Source organism: Cyclopterus lumpus, chromosome 19 (assembly GCF_009769545.1).
Source record: "Cyclopterus lumpus isolate fCycLum1 chromosome 19, fCycLum1.pri, whole genome shotgun sequence".
Classification (NCBI taxonomy): domain Eukaryota; kingdom Metazoa; phylum Chordata; class Actinopteri; order Perciformes; family Cyclopteridae; genus Cyclopterus; species Cyclopterus lumpus.
In genome coordinates this window covers 13,516,228-13,542,981 of record NC_046984.1, presented here as the reverse complement: position 1 = coordinate 13,542,981, position 26,754 = coordinate 13,516,228, and the positions used below count along the sequence as shown (strand labels likewise).

The 26,754-nt window shown below is 45.1% G+C and overlaps 1 protein-coding gene across 1 annotated transcript in view; it reads right to left on the bottom strand.

Moving 5' to 3' along the window:
• The window catches only part of dock1 (dedicator of cytokinesis 1), a 146,911-nt gene that overhangs the window by 9,585 nt on the left and 110,572 nt on the right, over positions 1–26,754 (bottom strand). The window contains exons 30-46 of the mRNA XM_034558323.1: positions 26,527–26,605; positions 25,754–25,854; positions 20,814–20,872; positions 20,178–20,326; positions 19,120–19,205; positions 18,662–18,818; positions 18,327–18,367; positions 17,947–18,037; positions 15,844–15,963; positions 14,596–14,685; positions 13,730–13,834; positions 9,430–9,571; positions 8,912–8,993; positions 7,139–7,223; positions 5,947–6,033; positions 4,131–4,307; positions 2,808–2,891 (exon numbers count right to left, since the gene is read on the bottom strand). Coding sequence (XP_034414214.1) covers positions 2,808–2,891; positions 4,131–4,307; positions 5,947–6,033; positions 7,139–7,223; positions 8,912–8,993; positions 9,430–9,571; positions 13,730–13,834; positions 14,596–14,685; positions 15,844–15,963; positions 17,947–18,037; positions 18,327–18,367; positions 18,662–18,818; positions 19,120–19,205; positions 20,178–20,326; positions 20,814–20,872; positions 25,754–25,854; positions 26,527–26,605 — 1,735 coding nt within the window. The remainder of the gene's footprint in view (positions 1–2,807; positions 2,892–4,130; positions 4,308–5,946; positions 6,034–7,138; positions 7,224–8,911; positions 8,994–9,429; positions 9,572–13,729; positions 13,835–14,595; positions 14,686–15,843; positions 15,964–17,946; positions 18,038–18,326; positions 18,368–18,661; positions 18,819–19,119; positions 19,206–20,177; positions 20,327–20,813; positions 20,873–25,753; positions 25,855–26,526; positions 26,606–26,754) is intronic.

The window sequence follows — 26,754 nt, the reverse complement described above, 5'->3', positions numbered from 1 at the left end:
TGAGATGCTGGGTATAAAAGGCTATGATAGCATATTAAGACTCCTCCTGAAGGTCACATAGGTCTTAGACACATACTCAGCCAGTGGTGAGTCAGGCAGACTAACAGGCAGGCGGACCCTACTACAGTATAGGAGATATAGGGAGCAGAAAAAACTAAAAAGACACTAAACAAAACTAAAATATTCTGTTTATAGATAATGTCCAGGTGAAATTTGCCTCCTCAGGTCTGCGATTCCACGTATTGATCAGTCAGCGAGGCGTAACAACTTGAAATAGAATGGATCAGGCTGCAGTGAGAAGTTGAAGGCGCTAATTTAGACATCTGTATAGAGCGTTGGCCAATTATAACCAGAAACATCACAGAAAACACGTACTTTATATTAGCCAGGGAGCTTTTTACAATACCTAATTTCCTGATTTCTAGTTGCTCATTTCCTCCCTAATTACTAGACACACAGACACACACACACACACACACAGACACACACACACTTTACTTTGTTCATTGGACCGGGCTCAGCCCCTCATTTGTCTCATTTAGAAAGATTCGAGACGGGAGATAAACAAGAATGCTGGTGCTGGCGAGGAGACGGCGGATACCATTTCAAATCAACAACTCTGCCGTGGTCGTCTCGTTAAAAAAAAAAAGAAGGTTTCATTGTGTGCGTGTTTGCCGCGGGCTCCGTAAACTTAGGTTTTCTGCCTCCTCCAGGGACACGTCTCTGTGATGAGCAATCGAGTGTTTTTGTGCACCACCGTGAATTCAAACGCTCGGTGAGCTGGGTGTGAAGGACATTTTTAACTGGGCACAGTGGCCAGTACGCTCCCATACTGGAATAACTGGGACGTACAACAGAGCTCCTGCTAATTAGTGCTGCGGATTGTGTTCGGAGGATCATTTTTGAAATCGTTGGAATCTCAAATGGATGCAGAAATGGTTTTGTCTCTTTCACATCTTAGCACTGGAACCAACACAAGGCGTTGAACCAAACCTTTGCTTCCTGATGGATGTAAAAATAACTGATAGGTCTTGAAAGGTAAGATCTGGTTGTATTCTCCAACCGTGTCAAATATAATGTACTAGTGTTATTCACTTCTTTCCAGGAGTGATGAAGTATAGCGGCACATTTATTTTTAGGCTACCCTCACCTGCTTTGCCATCTTCTACTTCAAGTCAGCGATATCCCACAATTCCACATGTTTACACAATCTGAATGTCTTAAAAAAAAAAATGAATATGGAAAAAGTAGACAAACAACCAATATGGAAATAGTAATCATCAAAAAAACAACAAAAAAACAGCATTACAACAGTCTCTAAGGAAAAATAAATATGCGAGCAGCATCACAAATGGCATCAAATGAGAAGTCAATATATTCCTGTGTGAATCATCGTGTCTTGTGAGACAAAAGGTTTCACAAACACACACAAACAAAGTTCCGCCAGAGAAGCGGAGCACAACGTTGACCTATTTTTACAACAACGGAGAGGGGAACAACTATTGCACATTCAATTAGTTCCTTTTTCCTTGCAACTAGCTATCGGAAGCAGACAGAGGAACTTCTGGTGTCTGTGCTCATTTCCTGGGCCGAACCATAAGGCTGCAAACCTCGACATCCCGATTATTAAAGTGACCCTTAAGTTCACAGCTAAAAAGTCGAGAGTGAGTAATAAAAAAGAAGCAAAACAAGACAGAAAACCTGGAGCACAGCTTTCTAAAATCCCGAAAGAGAGGAAGTCTTCGTTATTCCACTAGAAAGCAGGAGTTTATTAATCAAAGATGAGCCACAAATGAGCGTTTCCATAATAAGCTGTTTAACAGCACGTGCCGCGTGTGCACTTCCTGCAGGTGACATCCTCCCAACTTCAGAATGTTTCCTCTCAGCACTCTCGACCTCGCCATTATCTCCAATGAACACCCCCCCCCCCCCCCCCCCCCCCCCCCCCCCCCCCTCCCCCCCCCCCCCCCCCCCCCCCCCCCCCCCCCATGCTCACTTCACTGCCATTGGACACTCACTAGTTTCTTCAAACGATATTATATCTCCAGCTATAACCTGTCAGACTTTTGCCGCGGCAGCAGCGCTTTAGTGAGGGGACAACATGGTCAGGTATAAATGTCATAATATACACGGCAGAACAACAAGTATCCGTCAGCATTCCAACTCTCCACTGCTCGGTGTCTACGGGGCCCCTGGGTGGGGTAGTGAATGACTCCCATATTTCTGGTGCCGATTCCATTAATAAATAACTCCACATGGCCGCGGCTGAGCCGGTGGAGAGAGGGGGGGGGAGGGGGGGGTTATCGGCTCTAACAGTCATAGTCGGAATGTGCAGGGCGCACGCACTGGGATGCACGCACGGCTGGACCGGCTACATAAGGCTCAGTTAGACACTCAACTCTACGTGGTTGTTATAGTTGTTTCGAATGTTGCACATTTATTAACTTAAACCACAGTAAGTTACGATTCAGGACAATATGTGTTCAGCATCTGAAAAGCCAAGTGAATAGCCCGAAGCCAATCCATGCATCTCATGCTACTCCATACCATCCACTCATTTTCTTTGCCTGTAGGCCATTTGCCTTCCTCTGCTTTTGACATGGGCCACGGAAAAAAGAAATACCATGTAATGAGGAAACGTCCTCTTTTAAAAAGGTAAACAAGATTGCCATTTGAGATGAGCAGACCATGACACGTTCCCTTGAAGCCTGACATCTTTGGCGAGACGGACTGACTCTTAGTGCTTTCCCCATGATGCCCGTGCGCTCAACATAGACACAGATCAGCGTTGTGCCGTTGAAGCTCACCTGCCAGGCGATGAAGTCCTTTAGTTTCTCGATCTTCTCAAGGTCCTCTGGGTGTTCGTGGATGTACTTGTCATTGAAGAAGGCCTGGGGAAGAGGGAGAGGAGTTACTGGAGTAAGGCTGTTTATATGAAGGGAGAAAAAAGGAGGTGTGCGTAGGGTAAGACTGAAGGAGCAATCTGAAATGTGGAGCAGTTTGTAATATAAATAAAATGAGAAACGTTGGAGAAAAATACTGACAAGTCAAAGGGGACAGCATTGGGAGGGACTGTTAAGATGAGAAAAAATTCTGTCGAGACATCAGTCTCTCCTCCATCACCTGCACCATTTCCCTGAGATGAAGGAGCGACCTGAGGGCAAAGAACTCACGTCGTTCCTCCTCTGACTCATACCACACCGCTTCACAAGGCCAATATGAATCTATTCCAGGTTGTGATATAAACTGGGAAGCAACAAGCTATCATCAAAAAAACAGTTTTCCCTTTTCAGGCGAGTCTCTAATGTGTTCTGGTGAATAAAGCGTGCGGCTCTCAAACCAGAGAGAACACTAGAGAAATGTGATGAAAAAACCGGATGCATGAATGATTTGAGTATTTCAATGAGGGGGAAAAAAGTCAAATCGAACAAAAACTGATTCATGATGACAAAAACAATATGTGTGTAGTCACAAGCGTGATGATAACAATGTTCAGGCTGATGCAATGAGAGCTTGTAGGACTTAAATATTTTTTATTTCAGAACATGATATCAAACCTGGGGGAAGAAATTATTATTATTTGAATTAGCTCTGAATATAGCTCGATACATTAGAAATCTACCAACATTTTCAGGAACATAACATTTGTTTGAACATCTGGCGTTCGCTTATTCACTTTCTCTTTGAGAGTTAGATGAGGAGATTAATACGACTCGCGTGTCTTTATGCTGGATATGAAGCTGGAGCAGCGGGCGGTTAGCTTAGCATAGCATAATGAGTGCAACCAGGGGGAAACCAGCTAGATTGGAAGGAACAGCCCATCTGCCCATCAGGACCTCTAAGCTCTCTAATTACCACAGTGTAAAACTGCAGTTGTGTGTTACGAGGTTTATGTGCTGGACTACCTGAAGCCCCTGGCTGCCTGGCAACCTCACTGTGACAACAAGACTCCAGGTTGTGACCTTATTTTGTCTCCAGTCTGTATGCTAAGCTCATGTTTCCTGGCTCTAGCTTCATATTCAGTGGACAGACACAAGAGTTTCATTACTCAGACTAAAAAGACCTGAATGTACTCGGGCTGAGGCAATATAGGAATGGAACACATGCAGAACTATTGTCACGTTGACTACCTTCTCATAGTTGGTAAAACCTCCCATAACAGCTGGGTCCACAATCCCATTCAGCAGCATGGAGAGGGGGTTGATGGGAAGGTTGGGATCGTTGAGATGCCTCTGCACCATGCTGCTGATCTTCTCATTGGTCAGCTGCATCGTTTCCATGGCGATCTCCAGTGGACTGATCTCCTCCTGTGCAGCACGGTAAGGGAAGGTTTTCGTTAAATATTCAGTTCATATGCACAGGTACATCACGACCGTCTCTGTAACCCCAACAATCAAGCGGAAAACATTTTGTGTTCCCCGACTACGGTGAGGTTGTTAGAGGAAGGGCTGAGAAACCCTTAACTACGCACATCCATCACGATAGAGGAGCAATTAATCATTATCCACTGCGCCCATACATGAACCTGCAACTGTCAAATGAAGATGGATAGCACTCTGGTGTGCAGCACCTGATTGGCTGTTCTGAGAAAAGATGAATAAGATGCTTGGATTAATTCCACCACTCTGTGGGAGAGAAAAAAATCCAACAAATCCAATATGTGAAACTCCAAGTGCAGGGAATCTAATGACTTTGCATGAACAAGAACCACCTACTTGCAGCCTTCTTGCTAGTATGAATTTATTTAGGGGGAAACATGAGTAGGTTGTTGTATAAATGTCAGAATTAGATCCCAGCACAAAAGAATAAAGACGTTGTGCCGGGGAGACAAATCTCCAATGTCACAGGCCAGCTTGATAAAAAGCATTGTCAGATGGAAAGGCTTTAGCTCGGTGAATCTCAGCCCAGTCATTAAGCTTTAAATAGAGAGTGTAACCTCTGGGAGCTGGCCTCATCTGGAGGGCAAGCTGCTCCTGACAGTATGTTCCAACCCAGCCTGGAGGAGGAGGAGGAGGAGGAGGAGGAGGAGGAGGAGGAGGAGGTATCTGCTTTGAATTAATGTGGCAATGGAGCACTTCACTACACGGACTCAGGAGTTAGGCAGCGATCGAATCTTTGTGAAGGAATGATCGTGCTTAGGATGTAGAGCCAAGCAGGACCACCGGGGTGAGCTAAATGTCCAAGCTGCCGGGTGTGTGGGGGCGTCAGGTGACAGCTAGAAATGCTGACTGAGAAGACTGCCAACGTCTGAGGAGTGCTTTGCCCAGCGCAGATATGACAGTGACGATTCAAAGCGACGAATAAAGAATAATTGATTGCATAATACTTAGCCGGGGCTAATTACTCTAAGTAGCACATTTGTTTTGGGACAAACTAATGACTCATTAAAAGGATGAGGAGGGCGTTTTGGCTCTAAGTGATACTGTAACCTGCTCTTATGCTCCAACTTCTATCTGCTGCACTCATTTCGCCACACTGCCTCTTCCCCCCCAGACAACACCCCCCAGCCCAAAATGGGGACATCGGGCCGGCATTTTAATTAGTCAAAACAACAGAGCTAAAAATAATGAAATTTTAATGCAGTTTCAGCCGGATGGAGGGGAAATGTGCCCATTCTGAGTGCCACAATAAATACTTGGGAGTCATTTGCTGCAGCTGTGAGACCATCCTCTCATCACCGGGTTTCCGATACAGCAATCTAGGTATTTCTAAAACAGGAAAATCAACTGAGTGAGATCCGAACTGTCCTCTCGTTGCATTTGGGCTGTGAAGCTATTGTCGGTGGAGGCAGCCTTTAAGGAAGGCTTGGGGGATCAATGGAGGCTAGAGATGGCATGCCTGCGTCCACGCGGCTGCCTATACAGATTAAGTGGACAAATCGGATCGATTGCCTCCGAGCGAGGCTGCGGATCCTCGTCTCATTAGGAGGCCCGCCTTCATACTCACTGTGGAGACCGACTTGACTTCAAACCAGCGCAGGATGCCAGGAAGTTTGTACGCCGTCGTGTACGTGGTCCTCTCAAGCCACATATTCTGTTGACGGGAATGACAAAAAAGACACACAATCAAAATCACAGCGCAGGAATCGTCCGATGTGACGCGCCGGGTTTCACTGAAACGAGACGTTGAGACCGTCGCGTGAATGAGAGCGTAACAGGTGGCGTGAAGGCTGTTCAATCGAAAGCCGTTGTGAGTTAAACACATGCTTCCGCTCTGATGAAGTGATGCATAGTGAACACACACAGAGGACGGTGTGAATGGGATTCATTTGTCATTTGCCACCTGGATACATTACATGTGCACAAAACATAATTCCTGAGATGTACCAAAAATCAGGAATTGACAGTAATAGCAAAAGGCAAAAAGATTTGGATCACTATCCACAATTTGATTTTGTCTGGATCCTCTTGTCGGCAGCCAGTTTCCCTGTGTTTGATGAGAGCCCTGCTTTGATATTGATTTGCTAAATGATACAAACGATGTGTGAAACCCTCAAACGATAATCTAGCAGCATTCCTGTAATAAAGTCCAAAAACATTAGTCGTGCTACGAAAAACAAAAGACACAAAGAAAACACAGACAACAATGAGAAACCTCTTTCAGGGTCACTCCGTTCGCTTACATCGCAGCATCAGAGAAGACTGAAACTGTTTCATCAGGCTCAGAGATCATTACTCGCCCTCCTGAGTACAGAAGTGCAATCGTTTGCCCCGTTAGTGGAGCGGAGGCTCTGGTTTCTAGCCAAATATGTTGTAAATAGGAGCGTTCGTGTCTGTGGTTTATCCGTGAGTCAAAGACAAAATAGGGATATTTGAGAAGAAAAAAAATCCACGTTATGTTACGTGAAGTGTAATTTTTCAAATACAAATACACAGGATTATTATCACTCAAACCATAAATGATTCAAATTATTCGTTCAACTTCGGCAAACAAAAGTAGCTAAAATGTTATATATCAAAGTTCAATACTAAAGGAGCCTACAATGCTAATTTCAGAAATTATTTTCAGAAATTATTTTTCCATTGAAAAGAATGCTCGTGATGATTTAATGTTGACAAATAATTAATACATCCATTAAAAAAAAAAGAGAAAAAAAAGAAACAGAAGCCAAGTCATAGTAAAAAAAACAAACAATTACCGCAAACTCGTTGTCGGGGTCGTTCTCCCCCTTCCTCGCTGGCCTGGAATACTGGAATTTATGGACTTCATTTACTGTGTAGAAGCTGGGGAGGGAGAACATCAGCGCCTGAGTAAATTAAAACTGTTATGGGCAATCTACGGCCTGATTCAAAGGTTGATTGCTTTGCTTCAGGTCAAACACAAGACCGGCCCCACTCCAGGCGGGCTCTGCCGGAAGCCTAAAAAAACATAAAGCGTGCAGGTTTTGACTAGCTGTCGATGACACGGCCTCACATCCGTGTTAATAAATACATTTTTGGGTCGCACACACACACACACACACACGTCACCGGCAGCACCTGAGGTCGGTCCGACATGTCGGACACTTTGAGTAGCTGCAGCATACGTGACAGAGGCACGCACACGAGGAGCGGGGTGAACTTTTCCAAATCAGGTTAATAGACATTTCACACGAGGAAAACGACGGCGCATACATCACACGGTCCGCCCCCCCCCCCCCCCCCCCCACACACACTCGCTCTCCACATAAGTTCCTGGACAACGATGCCCATGAAGTGCATCGCAGACCTTAAACAATATCAGATGTTTCAAAGAGCATGCTTTGCCTTTATTAGCAAACAAATATGAATCAAATATAAAGTGACGGCAATGTGCGATGATGCAAAGTTTGACGGTTTTCTACTAGAGAGAGAGAGAGACACAGAGAGAGAGATTGGACCTTAGTAGTTCAGGTCTAACAGGTACTTGAGCCGTTTATTCTTGGTCACAAAAGGGCAACACGCTATTTAATGCTAAACATGATGAGCCAGTCCCAGATTAGCGGAGAAAGCGAAGCATTAACATTTAAAAAAAAGGAGCTTTGGAGATTCAGATGTAATAAACTGAGTCATAAAGCAGCTTTAAATCAGCCGAGTTACCCCCAATTAAGCCTTTTACATGTAATTAGCTGGCGGGCTAGAGATGGTGCAGGAGCATGGTGAGGTCAAAGCAAGGTCACAACTCTGCCTGCTGCTGTGACGCTGTGGCTCAAACTGCTCAGTCTCATTGCTATGCGCCGCGGGGCTTTTCCACCGAATGAGAGAATAAATGAGAGAAAACAGAGAGAGACGCAACCGGGGGGAGAAACCCAGAGAACAGAATCAGGACGGTGTGGATCGGTCCTCTGGAGAAAAAAAAAACGCGGTTGTCTAATCTGGGCTATTACCAGAGTTGCATCTTCCAATCAGACACAGTTCGCAAACAAGCCGACAGGCTGCTGCAGGGGGGATGTGATAGGATCAGTGTGGCGCAGGTATTTTTTTTTTGCCTGAGGGTTTTTCAGTAAAAGTCTTCTTTTAACTACGTCCGTCGACGCGTCGGCTCGCATATCAAAGTGAATTTGCACAGCCGACTGATGCGGCAGCGCATGGCCGGCGTACAGATTGAGCAAACAAGCGAGCGGGGCCAGGGGGGGGGGGGCACTGTTTGCTGCGCTCCCCCCACTCACAAAAAGGTATTAATGATGTCAGAGGAACGATGTTGTACTTGGCGCAGCGACCGGCAGCAGATGGCTCGGTGCAAGTTAGCAACCACGAGAACGACAAGAAGGTCAACCGCCGTTCGTTCCACACACATTCACGTCGGGATTTAACCACCCCCCCCCTCCCCTCCCCCGCCGTGGCCCTCAACACGGCACACGGAAAAAAAAGAAAACAATGTTATGCATGCCGTGTGACTCTTGAGTAACGCACTCAAGAGAACTGGATGTGGAGAGAGGGGATATCCTGCTCACCTCACGATCTGTTCAGAGACGGGCTTGTTGTGGAACTTGGCGGGCAGGTCGAGGATGGGTTTCACCGTGAAACACTGGAAGTCTTCAGCAGGAACGTCAAGGAAATCATTCAATCAAATCTAATTGTAAGCCACGAGGCGATTGCTTCACAAAAGTCTGTGTGTCTGTGTGTAGTAGCTTTCATTTTGTTTTTGTATCCCAAAGAACTGCCATGTTGTGTATTCTCACTGATGGGTCTAGTTTGCTTATGGAGGTCCGATAGAGCCACGAGTTCCATAGCCAGTTAAAAGTTATTTGTGATAACTTAAATTAATTAATAAAGCTTTGCACGTGAGGCATTTTGTATGATGTAATACATAACAGGCAAAGGCAGTTAAAGTATGTACAATATTAATGATATTAATAATAATTGAAATCATGTCTCCAAGCCCTAAAAAAAATAAATATATATTTCTCTTTATGAAAGTGAAATAAAAAGCCCAAAAAGCAAGAGGTGAAAATGAAATGAATGAGGATACATTGTCCAGAAGAACACTTTGTGTCCTCGCTGGGCGGCGTGGTCGTCTTCATCTTCTCTGCGTTGGGAAACTGTGTGAGAAGACGCGCTTCGATGTCCTCTCTGCGCTCGTACTCCTTCCCTCGGTAGATGAACATTTTGTGCTGAAGGACAATACGGAAAGAAAAAAACGTGAATATACTTCTAATAATAATGGTTTCAACCAGCAACACGTGTCATCATTTCAGGTCACAAACGGGAAAGCAAACGCTTCTCTAGTCAAATCCTCGTTTCTGTACCTCTCAATGCATGTTTTGTACATCTTCTCAAGACGATAGTTTTTTTTTTTTTTTTTTACTTTGTTTGATTTCTTCCTCCAGTCCATTCCACACATGATATGCACAAAAGATTAACGTGAACACACATTTCCTCTTTAAGTTACAAAACCTCCTCTCTGTCCACGAATATGTTCTGCATATTGCCAGGATGTGTCGTAAATTCATGAATTTCAATGCATGTGGCTTAGAAAAAAACAAACAAAAAAACATAACACAAAACATTAAATAAAAGCAGGTGAACATTTTGAGACATTAATGCTGACTCACTCAAAAAGAGGTACATTGTAACTCCTTTTTATGAATAAAGCAATATGGTAGCACTCACTCCGGGTCATTTCATAGACCATTTCACAAGAGATTAGATCCAGAAGCATTCATTCGATGATGGCATTCAGGGACAATGAGGAAACTGAAATATTTAAAGAAAGTCGCATGGATGAGAGCGGGCGGCTTTAATTTGTAAATCCAGTTGGCCCGATGCTGTGGCTGGGTGAAAATACATTATCATATTAAATACTTGGAAATGAGGGTGACACAAAGTTCTTGGCGTTGATTCAGAGATTAGTCAATCCCAGCCGAGTGGGCTCGCTTTGGGGCGACTTCGGTTTTCAGCCCACCGACAGACTGCAAATGGCCTCTATAATTCATCTGGGGGCTCTTCACGCAAGCGGCTGCTGCTAACTAGCTATTGATGAAGTTTGCCTTCGAACCATCGGAAAGGTTCCATTTCAAAATCAGTGTGGTGAGACCTTGGCACTTGAGGACGGGTCCTCTTAACGTGGATCTGACCACCTCCACCTCCTCCTTCTTCTTTCTTTAAACTCCTTTCTTTCTTTTCTCATCATTCTCATTCTCATCAAATCTATTCAAGGAACAGCAGCCGTGAAAAACGTGCCCGGGAGCCGCTTTCAAAATTTGTTTTTGAGAATCCCGACAAAATCTGCCCCGACGATACGCCGCTGCAACTTTCTGATGGTGAACGGCGACAGGAAATCAGGAAAAAAATCGCTCAAATCCGTTCCAAGGACAGACCAATCTTTTTTTTCCGCGACGCCGTGGATTGAAGGCTTTATTCACGAGAGGACGGCAGGATTTGCATCGCGTTGTTGAGCGTTGGAGTCTGTGCAGTACAGTAATCTCAATGTCACGACTCTCATTTTCATTACCCTAAAAACTACACCGGCTACTTCATGGTAAAAAGGAAATCGCCTTCACTGAGATAATGATTCATGCTCAAATGGTCTTTTATTTCATTCAAGTGACCAACCGCTGCAATGTTATCAAGTTAATATTCAAATGGTAAAACGCTTAGGATTTAAGCTCCTTGGATATACTTCAACTGAACATATGTGGAGAACGACCACAACAAGAACACTTGAAGATGTGCGGACACTTTCTTTCAAATCGACTGCAGAATCTCGCTGTTTGACAGATAAAGGCTCATTAAGGTAATCTTGCTTTCTTCCAAAATTAATACAAGTCATTTGAAAAGAGTGCTGCTGAAAATGCACGAGCCAGGAACGTTCCTTCATCTCCCTGAGTGTTCTCAGGGGTCCGTCTGAGGAACATTGTGAATGATACAACGCGACGGCTCATAACCGCCTTGCTCTGAATGTGGCGATTATGATACATATTTCAAATCAACTTTCACACACTTTTCCCAACTGCTTTTCAAGTGCAGCGAATCACAGGAAACTAAATACAGGGATTAAGTCAAGTTTTGGGATGGATGGGAGACGGGAGAGGTGTGGAAATACGCAGATGTACAATTAGAGAATTCATTGTTGAGTCTTTGAAATACTGGGAATACCTTTAATGTGTCTAAAAAGCAGAAACAACAACACAACAGAAGCTTTCAGTCGTGCGTCAAAGCTTTATGACCACGTATTGCCCTTTCAAGGTTGAAGTGATGACTTAAGATGAATAAGATAAGTGCATGTCTTTTCAATGGGTGGTTTGTAAGTAACAGAAGAAAGTAGATAAATGGGACCAACGGCTTCGCTGCTTCTGCAGATCCAAACAAATGACATGATCTATTCTCTTTTATAATTAGCAAGTACCCTCGCGTCGAACCACATTAACAACTAATAAATCATAAGCCGCTGAATCAAGCACTCTTGCATATAATCAATTCTTAAGAGGGGTGGATACAAAATGCCTTTATCAGAGTATTGATTTTCTCACATAATTGACTTTTCCCTGAGGACACCGCGACGCTGCAACACAAATACCAATAAGGGGCGTGAAAACAAGAACCCCTCCGAACTACATTCATCTCGATAAGCAACCCACACTTGAGCGCTTCCCCTGTGTACTCACGCAGAAATCTTTCAACATGTTTATGAAATATATATGCACCCAACGAGCCCTTGCAGCAGGACGATGTAAAAGCCATACTAAGGTGTTGTGTGTAATATTTACCAGTTTGGGTATTTGAGACCAGCTTGTAGACTACCTTGATTCCACTGTAGCTTAAGGAACGCTAGAAATATATTGCCCTGGATATTTTTAGGTAAGATCCAACTGCCTCCATAATACATTTTTAAAAAAGCAGGAAGAAAAGAGAGCTCAAATCGGTCCTTTGACGGTCGTCTAAAAGCCAGTTAGATGAGACGAGTGTGTGTGATGGAGTTTCTGCCCTGCCCAATGAGAGGAGTTAGAGATGGAGGAGCAGCAGACGGCCGTTGTTAGTAAGAGAATGAAAAGGGCCCATGATCACGGTCGCTCTCCAGACTCGACTTCAACGACCTCTTATTCAGGAAGGACTTTTTGTGCCACTTTTGAGTAACATACAGCACACCTTAAACAACGCATTCAGTGGCATGCCGGATGATGTAACGGGATGTATTAAAAGCCTACTTTTTTTTTTTTAAAAGCACATTAAAACGCACTGCGACACAGCTCCACACGGGGACATTTCACCAATTTAATTTACTGTTTGAATAAAATTGGACATGTGGACAGAGCAGGACACCCTTCACCGACAGAGCAGAGAGGTCCGCTGTGCACACAGAACAACCTCCGACGCTGAAGGAGCCGGTGAGGAGATATCAGACATCTGCTGAACGCATGCTGCTAAATTTGTGCTAAAGCGTGATCAGATTGGCACGAGGCCAGCCAGGATGTTTAAAGAGGAAATACACTTCGGTTTAGGTTTAGCGTATACTTAGTATACTTAGGTGTTCCAAATAGACTTTGGGGTGATATTCATTAGGATTAATGGCCAACTAATGCTGGTCGTCTGACTGAACAGCCCCAACCACTTGGAATAACTTTCAAAAGTAAAGCTCCAACTAGCGCCGGTCTGAATGATTTGGGATTAGAACCCATGATGCAGCGATGCAGCAGCGCCGCCCCCCCCACCCCCCTTAAAGCAATTTACAATGTGACCATTCCACTTTGCAGCAGGGCGCAGGGCTTTGCGGTGCAGGCCATGATGGGAGAGCTTGCGATGCAGGCCACGCTCACTCCGTGGAGAAAAGGCTGTCCAGGCGACGACGGCATTAAATGGCAGCGTGATCGGCCTTTTGATCGGACCAAGGAGATCAGGGGTGTGAGCTCGACAGTCTTTATGGCTTTATGTCCCGCACTAGTGGACGATGGGGGGAATTTGTAGGATTGACCAAGTGACCAAGAAACAGAGCGGCTCACATAGTACGTGCTGAAAACAGGTAGATATTAGATGGTATATGAAGGAGATGGGCAGAAACAGAGAAAGAAACAGATTCTTTATTCACAGCTCTCCGTCCCGCACATTATTTCTGGACCCTCTCTATCGTCCACTCGAGTCACGTCCCTTTTCCGCGAGCGAGCAAGCGAACCGTCAAATGAAAACCAGACTCAGTGGGATGTTTTTAACACGCGAGTCGCCCCCCAAAAAAACCCACAGCAGAGACGCGTGAAACACAAGCGCGTTGACGGCTGAGAACTAAGCGAGCGCTGGTCAAACCGATCGATCGGGCTGAGCGGCGGGGATGTACTCACGCGGAGGAAGGAGGGGAAGCCCATGCCGTAGTAACCGACGGCAAAGTAGTCCGGTTTGGGCCGGATCACCTTCACTATGTTCTCATAGAACTGGGCTTGCTTCCGCTATTGGGAGACACAATGGGAAGATTCACTGGCATGGAAACACTGACGCTTCGCCCTTTTTTTTTCTCTTGGTCCCTTATTGGGGATTCTCATGGCGCACTTTCTATGACGCCCCATGTCTATAATGCATTTATAAACACACTTATATTTGTAATCATAACATTATCATTTCAGTTGCGAGCACTCATTCATAATGCTTGACAATTATAATAACACATTTCAAAGCAAGTATCATAATTGCCGGTCACTCACTGACCGTTTAAGAATTATAATGTGATTATATGTTATTTTAAGTGGTCGTTGTTTGCTTTAAGTGAAATATTTAAGTATGCTAGAATTACACAAAAAACCTTTAAGCAAACAAGACCTCTTAGAATAACTTGTACTCAGATTATAATGCATCATAACACTGATTATAATGTATAACAACTATAAGAATAATAACAATATGTAAGATTATTGTTATAAAGCATTCTGCTTTAAAACTATAATTATACAGGGCTGTACACATGTACCATAATTCAAATGATTTATTGACGTGGACGTCAAGTGAATTTTTTTTAATTACGATCTTTTCACATGTTTTCAGAACAAGAACACTTAATAAGGCTTTCTTGATAACAAAAAAAACATCACAGTCCCCATTGTCTATCTTAATAACACAGGTTAAAGTGCTCAAAATGTCAAATGTTATAGTAATAGTCTGTATACTGAAATGTGAAAAATTGCATTAAAGTTAAACAACAATTAACATTTCTTACCAAGGATGCGCTGAGCTGCTCAAAGTCAAACATTTCATTCTCGTACTGTTCAGCCAGCTCCTTTCCCAAAATGATGGCCTCCTCCCACATCTATTGGACACACACACACACACACACACACGCACACAATCAAGATTCAAGCAGAATAAAACAAATGATCTTTACCAGACAATGGTATTCAATATAAGCCTTTTTGAAGATAAATAAAAGGTAAATATTGTTCTTCTTTGATATAAAACAGTGATTTGATTTACAATCGAGACTCAGCCAATTCAGTGGAGCGGTGTCACAGATAGATGGGAGCCACTCAAACATGTTGAAGGGCTTCTAACTGACAGACTAGATTAGGCTGAACTGATCTGGAGCCAGGCTGGAGGTGGTGGTGGTGACACCATCTGGGACTGCTTTCTGGATGACTCCGTTGACACTGGTAGAAACTGTCCTCAGTTGATGATAAACCCCCTCCCCCCCCCTGGTGTGTTGATGTATTCTTACAGCCACTGCAAAAACTTCCTGATCACTCTGGTTTGTTTGTTTGTGTGTGTGTTTTGTTTAGCCAAGGCCTTTTCAATTTGTTGTCCCCCTGGCTCCCTCCTGCTGAGTGACAGTTGGCTAGTGAACCATGAGTGGCGGCTGCACCCACGGCACTGATGACACATGCGCAGTCTTGGGACATCCTCTCTGAGAAGCTCTGGCTGCAGACCTGCAGACCCATTCCAGGCTCAGCTTACAGTCTGAAAACCCTTTTTCTCTCCTCTGTAAACCAAATATGCAGAAGTATAGCACAGTACACAAGTAGAACGGGTTCTCAAACTGAGGTACATGTGAACCGCCTGCTCTCTTGAGTCACAATATGTGGGTATCATACAGATGGTACTCGAGTACCGCGCTGATGTGGAATGACAGAAAAATGAGGAAGCGGGCAGGAAGAGGAGGGGGGAAAAAAAGGGTTTTCTGAGGTAGAGTAGGGCACAACACAAAAGAGCCACATTAAAGCTTGTGTGGTCTGATATGCGGCTTCGTCCAGAAGAGCATCAGCTAAAAGAAGAGGATTATTTGCAATCCCCGTTCTGCAGAAACGGAATATGAAACCACCATTCAGCGCCTCTTCTTCAAAAACCTGCCGCCTCATGCCAGAAGAGGTATTTAACAGAGATGACTGCATCTAAAAATAGCATCCTCAGAGTCCACGATTCATCATGATAATGACCACTCTTTTGCGCGTGTGTGTGTGTGTGTGTGTCTCACCTTGCCCTTGTCAAAGTAATTGATAATCTGCTGGTAGAGCTGGTCCTTAAGCTGTCCTTGAGTGGTGGCCTGGTAGCCGTCTCTCTGGGTCAGGTGGGCTGCGCACTGCTCGTCTGACCACTGCAGAGGACAAGTTAGCGCCGGGGTTAACACTGGGCAATACAAGTCGGAGCAAAAGGGGCCCTGCACTCTGACAGGGGCAATAGGGAGATTTGAGACACGGGCAATGAAACGATGGCTCAGAGGGAGCATAAGTGCAACTCGCTGTTATATGGTATTTAGCACAACCCACAATAGTCCACCGGTAGGTAAGCTCACTGGTAACCAGCAGAGAGAAGCATCACTTAGGCGTCTGTTAACAATAAACATCAGACACAATTGATCTTATTCATTACACATTTTGCTTGATTTTGTAAAGAATGTCCGATAAGGAAGAGCGAGGCAAGAAAAAAAACAAAAAACAAGAAGAGAACCAAGACTGCGGGGTATCCTTTTGTGCTGACCGTGTACTCCATCATGCATCAGCATAAAGAATAATGAGCTTTCTGACAAGCTGGAACAGCTTGGCTAACAATCTGATTGGCCTCCGCGTCGAGGAACCGTAATCCTGTGTGCGCCACCAGGACCGATTCATTACCAGACGGTTTTAATTGGTGTTGTGAGTAACCTGAGGAGTTAAGATCTCTGTGAAAACTGCACCAACGTTCTGTAAGCAGGGCCAAATTTGAATAGCAAAGCCAAGGAATTTGCATAGACACAGTGAAAAAGTAATTGCTGTGCACATTGTTGCTGTGGCACGAAGAGGGACGGCGGCAGGTTATTGATTCCTTTACAGCTGAACTGTGGCATTTACAGGGTAGAAAGGATCTCGGTGTATTCATAGATGGCTGGTGACCCTGCATCGACAGAAGTAAAGTGCTGATGCATCTCTGACAAAACACAAAGGGCCGCAAATTCATCAACCGTTATTATACTGCTGCGGGGGCTCCACTGGAGATCTAATCATTACTAGAGGAGTCACTCTTACTATATAACCCCGCCGCTGGATGCAGAATCATGCACATCCATTCTCATTCGAGCTCGTTTACACAAAAGGGAGGACAAAGATGACACAGGACGGCTTATTGGAGACGAAAGGATTTATCCAGACTCTGGTGGAACAAAATTAACCAATTTCCACAATATAATAGCGAGTCCCTCTCTGAAGGTGTGATCAGGAATGCCACAGCTGTTGAGAGATGGGCGGAATTAAAATGATAATAGCAAAAACAACTGCTGCATGCGACTGTGACTGCTCAGCGAGGAAAATGTGATTCAGTCACAGCCTGTCGGGACCCGCACAAAGGCTGACGCAGCCAGCTATTTATGCAAATGCAGATGAGTTGTTGGGTGCAACCGTTTTTGGGATAAAAGGCAGAGAGGAACAACTCCAAATTCAGGGTATACCAAACCCCAACTGGGAATAGACACTGCAACTCTTTGTGAGTGGAGCTCCGTGTGCGGATGCAAGACATTTCTTTGGCAAAGAGATCAAAACTTTTCCGGGGTCCCCGAGAGCAAGCCGACACAAACAAAAAGGTGTGATCTTTAAAAATAAATGCTTGGTGATGGCTTGTAAATATGTACGCATCTAATTTGAGATATCACTGCAAAACCAGCTGTGCCTGGCACTGCACCATGTGACTTATAGCGGAGGATTCTGCGTTTTCAGTTGACAAAGAGGACAGTAAAAGCACATCTTTAATCCCGGAGCACCTCAGGTGGCTGCTGCTGCTGCTGCTGCTTTATGCTCCGCTTTAAACTACGTTGTAGCTTTTGTTTTTTCTTCTTCCGGAAAGATCAGATATGAGCCGTGATTTGCTTCAAAAAGATGACGCTCTGCCCTCTCAGTAGCCATCTCATGCCATGGTGGGATTAAAGGGATGTGGCCTTATCGCTCTAAATCCTGTACACATTCAAATTCACAGGTACACACTTGTTTAACGGCTGAGGTTAAACGCCTGACAGCATCAGCAGTGTATTTGGGTTCCGTTTGAAGTTTTTTATTTTTCACGAGAGCGTGCTTCTGCAATTATTTGCCGTTGGTATTGTGTGTCTGTGTACCTTCAGCAGTTTGGCGTGCAGCAGCAGAGTGTAGGCCGCCTCGGTGTAGTTGTCGCACTCTTTGTGGAGGTCACACAGCTTGTACAGGTACCTGGCAGGAAAATAAAAGCAATGATTTATGGGTCACGTCTGGGCGGGCACGCAGAAAGTTAACTGCGCTGGACTGATGAGTCCTGGCAGCCGGATTTACAGGTGAGAATGTGGAAATAAGAACGCATTTCAACCAAAACAAATATTGTATTCTGGATCCCTGGGGACAAAGGGACAAATGTCCAGAAATAAGTCTTTGGCAAGTAGAAATGTCACATCACGGAGTCTCATAATGTACTGTATGTGAAGTTCTCTAGCGGTGTGTGTAAAAGGCTTCAAAAGGAACTTACCTGATGTACATCTCTTCTCTGTCTATCTCCTTGTAAAAGTTCTACAGGAAGGAAAGAGACCATTCAAATGGATTTGGTTACAACGATACTGGATTAGTGTGCCAATGCTTATGTTGCATAACTCTTAAAATCACTGGGCTGTAGATTGTTTAAATGTCACTTCGCAGAGGAGCGGTGTTCCAGGTGAGCTGCTCCTCCGATAACATCTCAATGCACCGCGACGCGTGGTGGTTATCGTTTCTTTTGTGTGTCACTTTATTGACAATGATGGGCGCCGTCGTATCATCACCGAGACCGTGGGTATTCAGGGAAGGGAGAGAAATAAAGCGTCTTACGAGCACGTTGACGGTGCAGCTCATGCGGTTCTCCTTGTTCTCGTCGTGCATGATGGTCCTGTAGTCCAGCAGCCTCTCCAGCAGACGAACCACCAGAGTGACGAAGTTCTCGCCCGTCTTGGCCAAGTACTTGTGCTTCCTGCAGTGCTCCAGCAAACTGGGTTGTGGGGTGACGAGAAGCCAAGGGGGCAGAGAGAAGAACAAATGTAAGGCATGTACAAGCTGCTCTTTAATAGCTTGAAATGGTCAGACATTTCAGGGAAACGATCTTCTCCTTTTTGCACGTTAAAAGCGGAGTTAGCGTCCAAACTGCGACGCAGATATCACAGAGGCAAGCTGTGGTGGCCGTGTGATCATCGGCACACTGTGATTATTTTTGAGGAGTGCCATGTTGCAATTAGCATTACCTAACTTGTGAGAGGCTCAGGCGTAATCCCCACCCATTAATCAGCACTTACATTTTCTGGAAGAGAACTTTGTACTGCTCGTCTCCGCGGCCCCCCTCCACCTCGTGATCCAGCTTGGTGATGATCTCATTCTCGAACTGCAATTAGACAGAGCAGGCGTAAATAATCAGCGTGGCTAATTTTTCAATTCATTAACGCCACCTCGCCGCCTCGCTCTCTCCCTGCACCGAGGCTCGGCCGAAGGGGGATCTGTGCTTCCACTTTAACCGGCCAGCTGGTCGCGAGTCGGTATCTTCTGGACATTATTCTCTTAACTTTTAATTATCTATATAAATTTGGTTAGAAGACTTTGAACTACGCTGCATCGTGAGACACATCCACTTTACTTTTGCTCCGTTTGTTGCGGTAGCCTCTGACAGTGATGCATGGACCGTATTTCGCGGATATTTAAATGTAGCAGCTGTACATGAAAAAAATAAATAAACAGGTTTTATTGTGCCGAAACAAACACATTTTCACTGACTTCTTTATTTGCCCGTCTGTTGGACAGGCAGGAGCACGGAACAGAAAGAGGAGGGTGCAGCAAAGTAAGAAAAGATAGAAATGCTGCTCTCTGCTAAATGTAGAGAGACCAAGGAAAGGAAATATTACTGTCGTGAAATTGAAACAGAATGAAAAAGTGGCATTCTCCTCCAATGAGCGCGATCCTGACACATTGATTAGCAGCTCTCTGTTTTAACCACCACAGTCTTACACAGGACTACATGATATGAAGCCATTGTGATGTTTCACATGTACAATAAGCATCACATTCTTCGGGCGCCCACATAAATGCCACAAAGCAGGAAGCCGTCTGAAACATCTTATGGCTGAACATAGCCAAACGGATTTCCTCATGCAGAAAGGCTTAATTTTGCACTGCGACGGGAACATAACATTAAGTTCCACTCACCGTGGCTGTGGATAATCGGAGGCAAAACTAAATGAGATTTGCAGAATAACAAATACGCTCATGGCTATTGCACTTTAGTGTTTACTCCTCCTCTACTTATCATAAAGTCATTTCGTCACAGTCCCGTTGGTTGTGTCAAGGTTCGGAAAGGACGCACCCGCTGGAAGCTGCATTTGAAGTGGAACTCGCACTGCATCATGTCAAAGAAGATGGGGATGGTGGCCTTCCGCAACTCGATCTCGGGAACCAGCGTCATCTCCAGCATAGGACCCACCATCTCAGGAATGAATTTGATCTTGTGGGGCCCTACGAGAGGAAAGAATACATTCACACAAAAAAAAGAAACTGGCTCCCGATGTCGAGCAAATCTCTCATAAAGAAATGTTCCGTGACAATCATGCGGTAAATAACTTCAACACCTCAGGTGAAAAAAAAGAAAAGAAAGAGGCTCATTAAAAACCAGTGAATGAGTCAATCTAATCTGGTGCGAGGCTCTAATTAAGGGATCAGGTGGTGTAGGTTACAATGAGCAGGCTGGAAGGGAGGCGCAGGTGCCCACATCTAACACCACGATTTCATTCCATTGAGAGTTGACTGCTCTCATATCACACACCATAAAGCTCATTAAACCGGTCGTCTATATTTAGCCGCTGTTCTTTGTTGAGTTGAATCTTAAGGCGGCGAAAAGTACTTAAGTTTGCAGACACTCATAAACATCTTTAACAGGGAAAAAAACAACGCAATTGTCTTTGGTTACAACTGAAACATGTTGACAGAATATGGGATAAGTTACCTAGATTGTACCACATGTCCCTGATTTCAAAGCCAATTTGTCTTCTCATGTCCTGGTACCTGAAAGACAAGGAGATCAAATGTTACGCAATCATGGGGATCAACTCATTTAGAGAACGGCTTCCTGTTTGTGCTGAAGTAAGAGGTACAATTAAAGGAAGAGCCCAAAGATCAACAAAAACTAAACACAAAATATTGATGGATGCTGAAAACCAGGCTGCACAGGATTCAGTGAAAGGAAGTGAAATGAGTAATAGAAGAACATGTGTATTTCCTGTTTCTGAGCCCAATAAATGGTAAAGAGCAGTTCCCATTACACAAGCATACAATGAGGCGGTTTAGACAGATTCACCCTGACCCCCCCCTTCCTGTCCATGGTGAGATACTTGGCTTTGTTCCGTAACGTTCCTTGGAATACAAACGCACACCGAAGATTTATTTTCACTCGTGAGTTCTAAACATACAAATGACAGCAGACAAAGGATAGAGGACAGGAGGACATAGGACAGGAGGACAGAGGAAAGGAGGACAGAGGACAGGAGACAGAGGACGGAAGGCGGAAGACAGAGGACAGGAGACGGAAGACAGAAGTCGGAGGACAGGAGACAGAAGATGGAAGACAGAGGACAGAGGACAGGAGACAGAGGACGGAGGACAGGAGAAAGAGGACGGAGGACAGGAGACGGAAGACAGAGGACAGAGGACAGGAGACGGAAGACAGGAGACAGAGGACAGGAGACAGAGGACAGGAGACAGAGGACAGGAGACAGAGGACGGAGGACAGGAGACGGAAGACAGAGGACAGGAGACAGAGGACAGGAGACAGAGGACAGGAGACAGAGGACAGAAGACAGAGGACGGAGGACAGGAGACAGAGGACAGGAGACAGAGGACAGGAGACAGAGGACGGAGGACAGGAGACGGAGGACAGGAGACAGAGGACAGGAGACAGAGGACAGGAGACAGAGGACAGGAGACAGAGGACAGAGGACAGGAGACGGAGGACACAGGACACGGGGCAAACGGTTTGATCAGACAGTCTTTGTTTGTATCGTTCTTTGAGGTCGACTCGAGGCGTCACTCGAGCCCTTTTATAAAAACAAAGATTTGCAAAAGAAGCTGGAAGGATCGCCACCGTCCTGACTTCTAGGTCATGAACCAATCTCCACGGCAACTCGGGACCCGTCTCCGTACCGGCCACAAGCGGGTCACCGAGAGGACGACTAGTGGAAAGGACAGACGTTGAATGATGGAGAGACTAACAGCAGTGGAAACAACGAGAAGTGAGGCAGAAAGTGAGACCAGGTCTGTGAAAACGATCACATGTGCGAAACTGAAGGAATGGATTTAGTTCTTTGAACAAACAGATTGGACAATGGATAAGCAAAGTGAGTAAGATCAAGCCTGAAATTGTTTTAAGATCAGGAATATCGAGGACACAATGGAGATAGCAGTCCCGAGAGAGCCATTTATGACTGTTTATACCGTGAGTCCACTGGTCTGGTGCGGCGTGCTTTAGCGCACCATCGCATGCTGAGAAGTAATCAGATTTATTTTCCCTGCTGGCTCACCGCGGGGAATAACGGCACTGAACCGCGATGCCGTGATTGTGTTTTTGAAGCAGTTGCCCAACCATCGCAGTGTCTGTCCTCCACCAAGCCGTGTTGTTGTGAGGCGGATCAGACAGCTGAAAGAGAAGTCAGGCTCAAAGTCGATGGATAACATCTCCCCGTACCGTGTTACCCACTGTTTCTGTAATACGTTTAAAACGTTGAGAATTAAATGTCAAACAGAGCTCGGCAGACAATTACAGATCCCCTTGTAATGCTGGGTAATGTGCAAAGATTAATGTTTTTAGTTGAAAAAGGTTTGCAGCTAAAACTAAGCCCCGCCCACCGACCGGAGCAAACGTTCTCATTTTACAGTAAACTGAAGTATGTCCCTGAAAACATTTAAGGTCTGAAATGGGCGATGCAGTAACAGAGTCTTAAATGGAGTCCTAAATTGACAGTTTACGAGCTTTGTGAACTGTGATATTGACAGCTTTGGGAGAGACTCCGGGCACAAATCTCTTTAGGGGCACTCGGAGGAGGCAGAGGCACCTGACTTTATCACAGAGAATCTGTCTCGTGTGCGTACTACTGTCACAAATTACTGACCGTTTGAGCAAATATGACAAAGTAATTTTGATAAAAGTTACTAGCAGTAGCTTTAAGGTGTGCATCAATACAAGAGTATGGGTGAATCAAACTCTTATCCCAATGCATCGGCAACACAACAAATCAAATACCTGACTCCACTCCGAGTGGCTTTTAAAGCAAGATTTGGTGTCCGAATCATCGCTATCTTTTTCTTCCCTCCCGCCTATGTGTCCTGTCCAGCTGGGGGCGCTGCAGGCGACTGCATTGTCTGCCCGACCTGTCCGACAGCAGACTTTCCCCACTGAGTGACTGATGGCGGCGCCTCCGTCTCCTCGTACATGACACCTTGGCATGACTTTGCAGCAGAGCAGAGAGATGAGAGAGTTTGAGGTCTCCTGACCCCTGATGGAATTCTGAAAACCCAATTGATTGGTTTTTTTTGCCAATACTGTACAAATCCACACTAATGCATTTTGCCAGAGAGGAGAAGAGCATTGAAAGAATCCTTAAGGAAGACGCTGCGTCACCTCTTCGTAGTCAAAACCATGTACGGCGTTCAGCTGTCAAGGGGAGGAGCGTTGCCCAGGGATTGATCTTCAAGCCGAGTATTTGCAAGATGATGAAGTATAAAAAAAGATGCCCGCCTCTCGAAAATGACTGTACAGCTGAATTATGTATTACATCTTAGACTGTTTCTTTGCAACTCGAGAGTGTCTTCTCATGTATTTCTGCACACCCCTGTGTGTATGACTGATCACACGGCACGCCAGTGGGAAGCGTGCAGCTTCGCGTCTCCTACATCCGGAGGCATCGTGTCCTCGTCTGTCACACCGCTGTCGGCGGCGAGACGGGCAGCCACGACTGTCGTCCGTCAGGACCTACAACACATACCTGTCAGCCACGGGGAGGAGAGCTCTCAGAGAGATGGACTTGGAATAACAGGCGGGTGAACGGAGGGGAGCAGCGAGTGGATCTGGGGGTTCTCGGCATTGTCGTGGGGGCACAAGAGATGGAGGACAGAGATGCAGACAGACGTGGCAGGTAGAGCAAGCGAGAACAGAAGGGATTGACAAGCAGTGGCCTGTAAGAACAGAGGAGATGCAAAGCAAGTGTGCTCTATTCACAAAACCTGACACTGGGACAACTCCCTCTACTCATCACTTATTGGCACATGACAATGACACTGCTGCATGTGTGGCTGCATATCCACAATCCATGGCCACAGCCCCTTCATGTACACAAACTAATAAAGAAAAATGACCAGTTTACCCAAACTTTGATTTCATTTTCTTGTCCACTTTTCGGAAACATTGTATTCATCAAAAGTTGCTGCTGAGTTGTGGAAACGTGAGAGAAAATACCAGAAGTATTGACTGTCGCAATATTATTTCTTTAAATATTGTATCAATTCTTAAAAACTCTATTACTTTTTTTATATTAACAGTTGACATGCAAAGATGAACTCAGTCAAAGCATGGGCCCTCCCGGTGGACGTGATCTCTCTTGTATGCATATGGTTCTGTGTTCTTTATACTATGAGCAATATATCGCCGTGCTTACAGTGTCACAGTCTGCTGAATCCTAACCGCTGTGTCCTGATACGCAGCAACATGGCTCCACACAGACGCATTCATCCATCTATTCAGGCCAAGCAGTACATTGCTTGTAAAGACGTGTTAGCTCGTGAGTATCCCGGTCCAAAATGTGAGAAGGAAACGAGGATCCAGTACTGGGGAGACGTGTGTGACGCAGGAGAAAAGCCGGTTCTCAAAGCGCTAAAGAGCCACGCAACCCTGATTTCCACCCCTCTGTTCTACCCACAGCAACGCACAATAATTGGCATTGCAGACAGGACTGACAGTTCGTGCACCAGCACACAGGAAGACGGGATGAGGCGACGGAGAGGTAAAAGAGAGCAGGTGAGTAGTAGGTGGAGGGAGACGGACACAGAGGAGGGGAGTTGGAGGGTAGAGGTAGAAAGAGTGGGTGAAAGACAGATTGTCACACCCTGTACGATATCCTCTTGCGTTGCTCTGGGAGCCACCTGGTTGTACTTGAATGACATATTTGGGCATGTCAAACAAACAGTAAATAGCAGAAATTATCCCCGCCAGGAGCGGCAGGTTCTTGTGTGTGCGAATCAAAGAGCCCGTTTCTTTCCGAGGAAAGGCTGACAAGGGGAGAAAGGCAGGGTGGGGGTGGTTGGGAACGTCTTGTTTGCCTGTCCGTGGTGGAGCTTATCAGGTCCGATAATAAAGCACGGACCAACGAGGAGCCTCGCTGTCGGGCTCGGGCACAGCGTGATGAACGCTTTAGTGACAAAAGCTCCTCCAAATGAAGATGAGAGCCAATATGGTCCCTGTGTAGCCAGAAAGCATTCACACGTTTGGCTGCATACTAAATGTAGATAGATGGCTTGTTGTAGACGCAGGCAGCGGGGAACAAAAGAGCTCACTCAACTTACTGAACGCAGGGTTGGATTTTTTTTGTGGATTGAAATCTGTGCACCGTGATATCAGATGTTCTCCCTATAATCTATTGCTGGAATAACTAGGAATAAAAAAAAAAAGCATGGAGGAGATGCTTTTCAAGGGATTCCCAACTTTGAGTACAGGATAGCCCTGGAGTCAATGTGAGGCGGTCCTGCTTTGTTCAGAAGGGCGGACAACTAGAGCAAATGGACCTGGACCTCCACCGGTGCCACCGTGTGTCGGGTATCCCTGTGAGCCTCCGTGCGATGAGTCATTTAAAGCCCACTCGCGCTGTGTTGGAGGCCCCCCCCACGTGGACTCGTACTCACTTCTGGAAGATCTTGGCTCTTTTGTCGCTCGAGAAGTTCTCCAGCTGCAGTGACTCCTGGGTGAGGAAGGCCACCGCCAGGTGAAAGTAGTTGTTCCACAGCTGTGGTGTTAAGAGAACAAAAAGGACATTTAAGTCAAAAAGCAAGTTTTACAACAATATCATTAAATAACCACCTTTTATCACTGCAAAAAAGCCCATCCATGCACATAGAATAAGTAACTTCATGGTGAGTTTTCAGAGCACACAGAGTATAAAATACACGACGGTTTAAGCTAAAATAGTAAAGTGGTCTGTACGAGACTCAGAGAACCGATCCATCTTCTACTGAGATGTCGCTTTAAGTACAGAACACTTTATTCATACAGCATAAGGAGAGATCCAAGTGCTATAAATCCCGTTAATAATACATGAAGGTTTTAACAGCAGTGTCGTTGGTGACTTTCCATATGTCAGACATTTAAAAAAAGGAAGCAGTTAATCTTTACGAGGGGGAGCAGGTTAAAATATTCGGAAATGCACATCAAATTGCCGGCTGTTACGCAGTAATTGATTTTCCTTCCGGCACAATTTTTATGTCAACATCCTTCATATTTCTTCTTTTCACAGAAGACCAGAAGACAATGCTGCATCTGGAACATTAAAAGCAGCCTCTGTGTGAAACTGCAGTGAAGTGATGCCTTAAAAAAATCCAAATATTTTTGCAAAGCTGCTGCTAATAGTACTTAACATGAATAAAAGAACATCATCTCTGGGGGGGGTGGGGGGTCTTACCTGTAGCTCAAAGTTGGTTTGATCCAGAAATTTCTTGTTCAACACTGCTGCATACTGATTAATGGCTCGCAGGAACACTCTGGAAAGATAAGAGTTTGGATCAAGTCTTCATAATAATAATAAAACACTTTATTTACCTTCTATAGTTTCTAATTAATAATATTTACGGTTACTTTCTGCGCATTCCCTACTCAAAGGATGTCGATTCAAACTCATTGTGAAGGAACG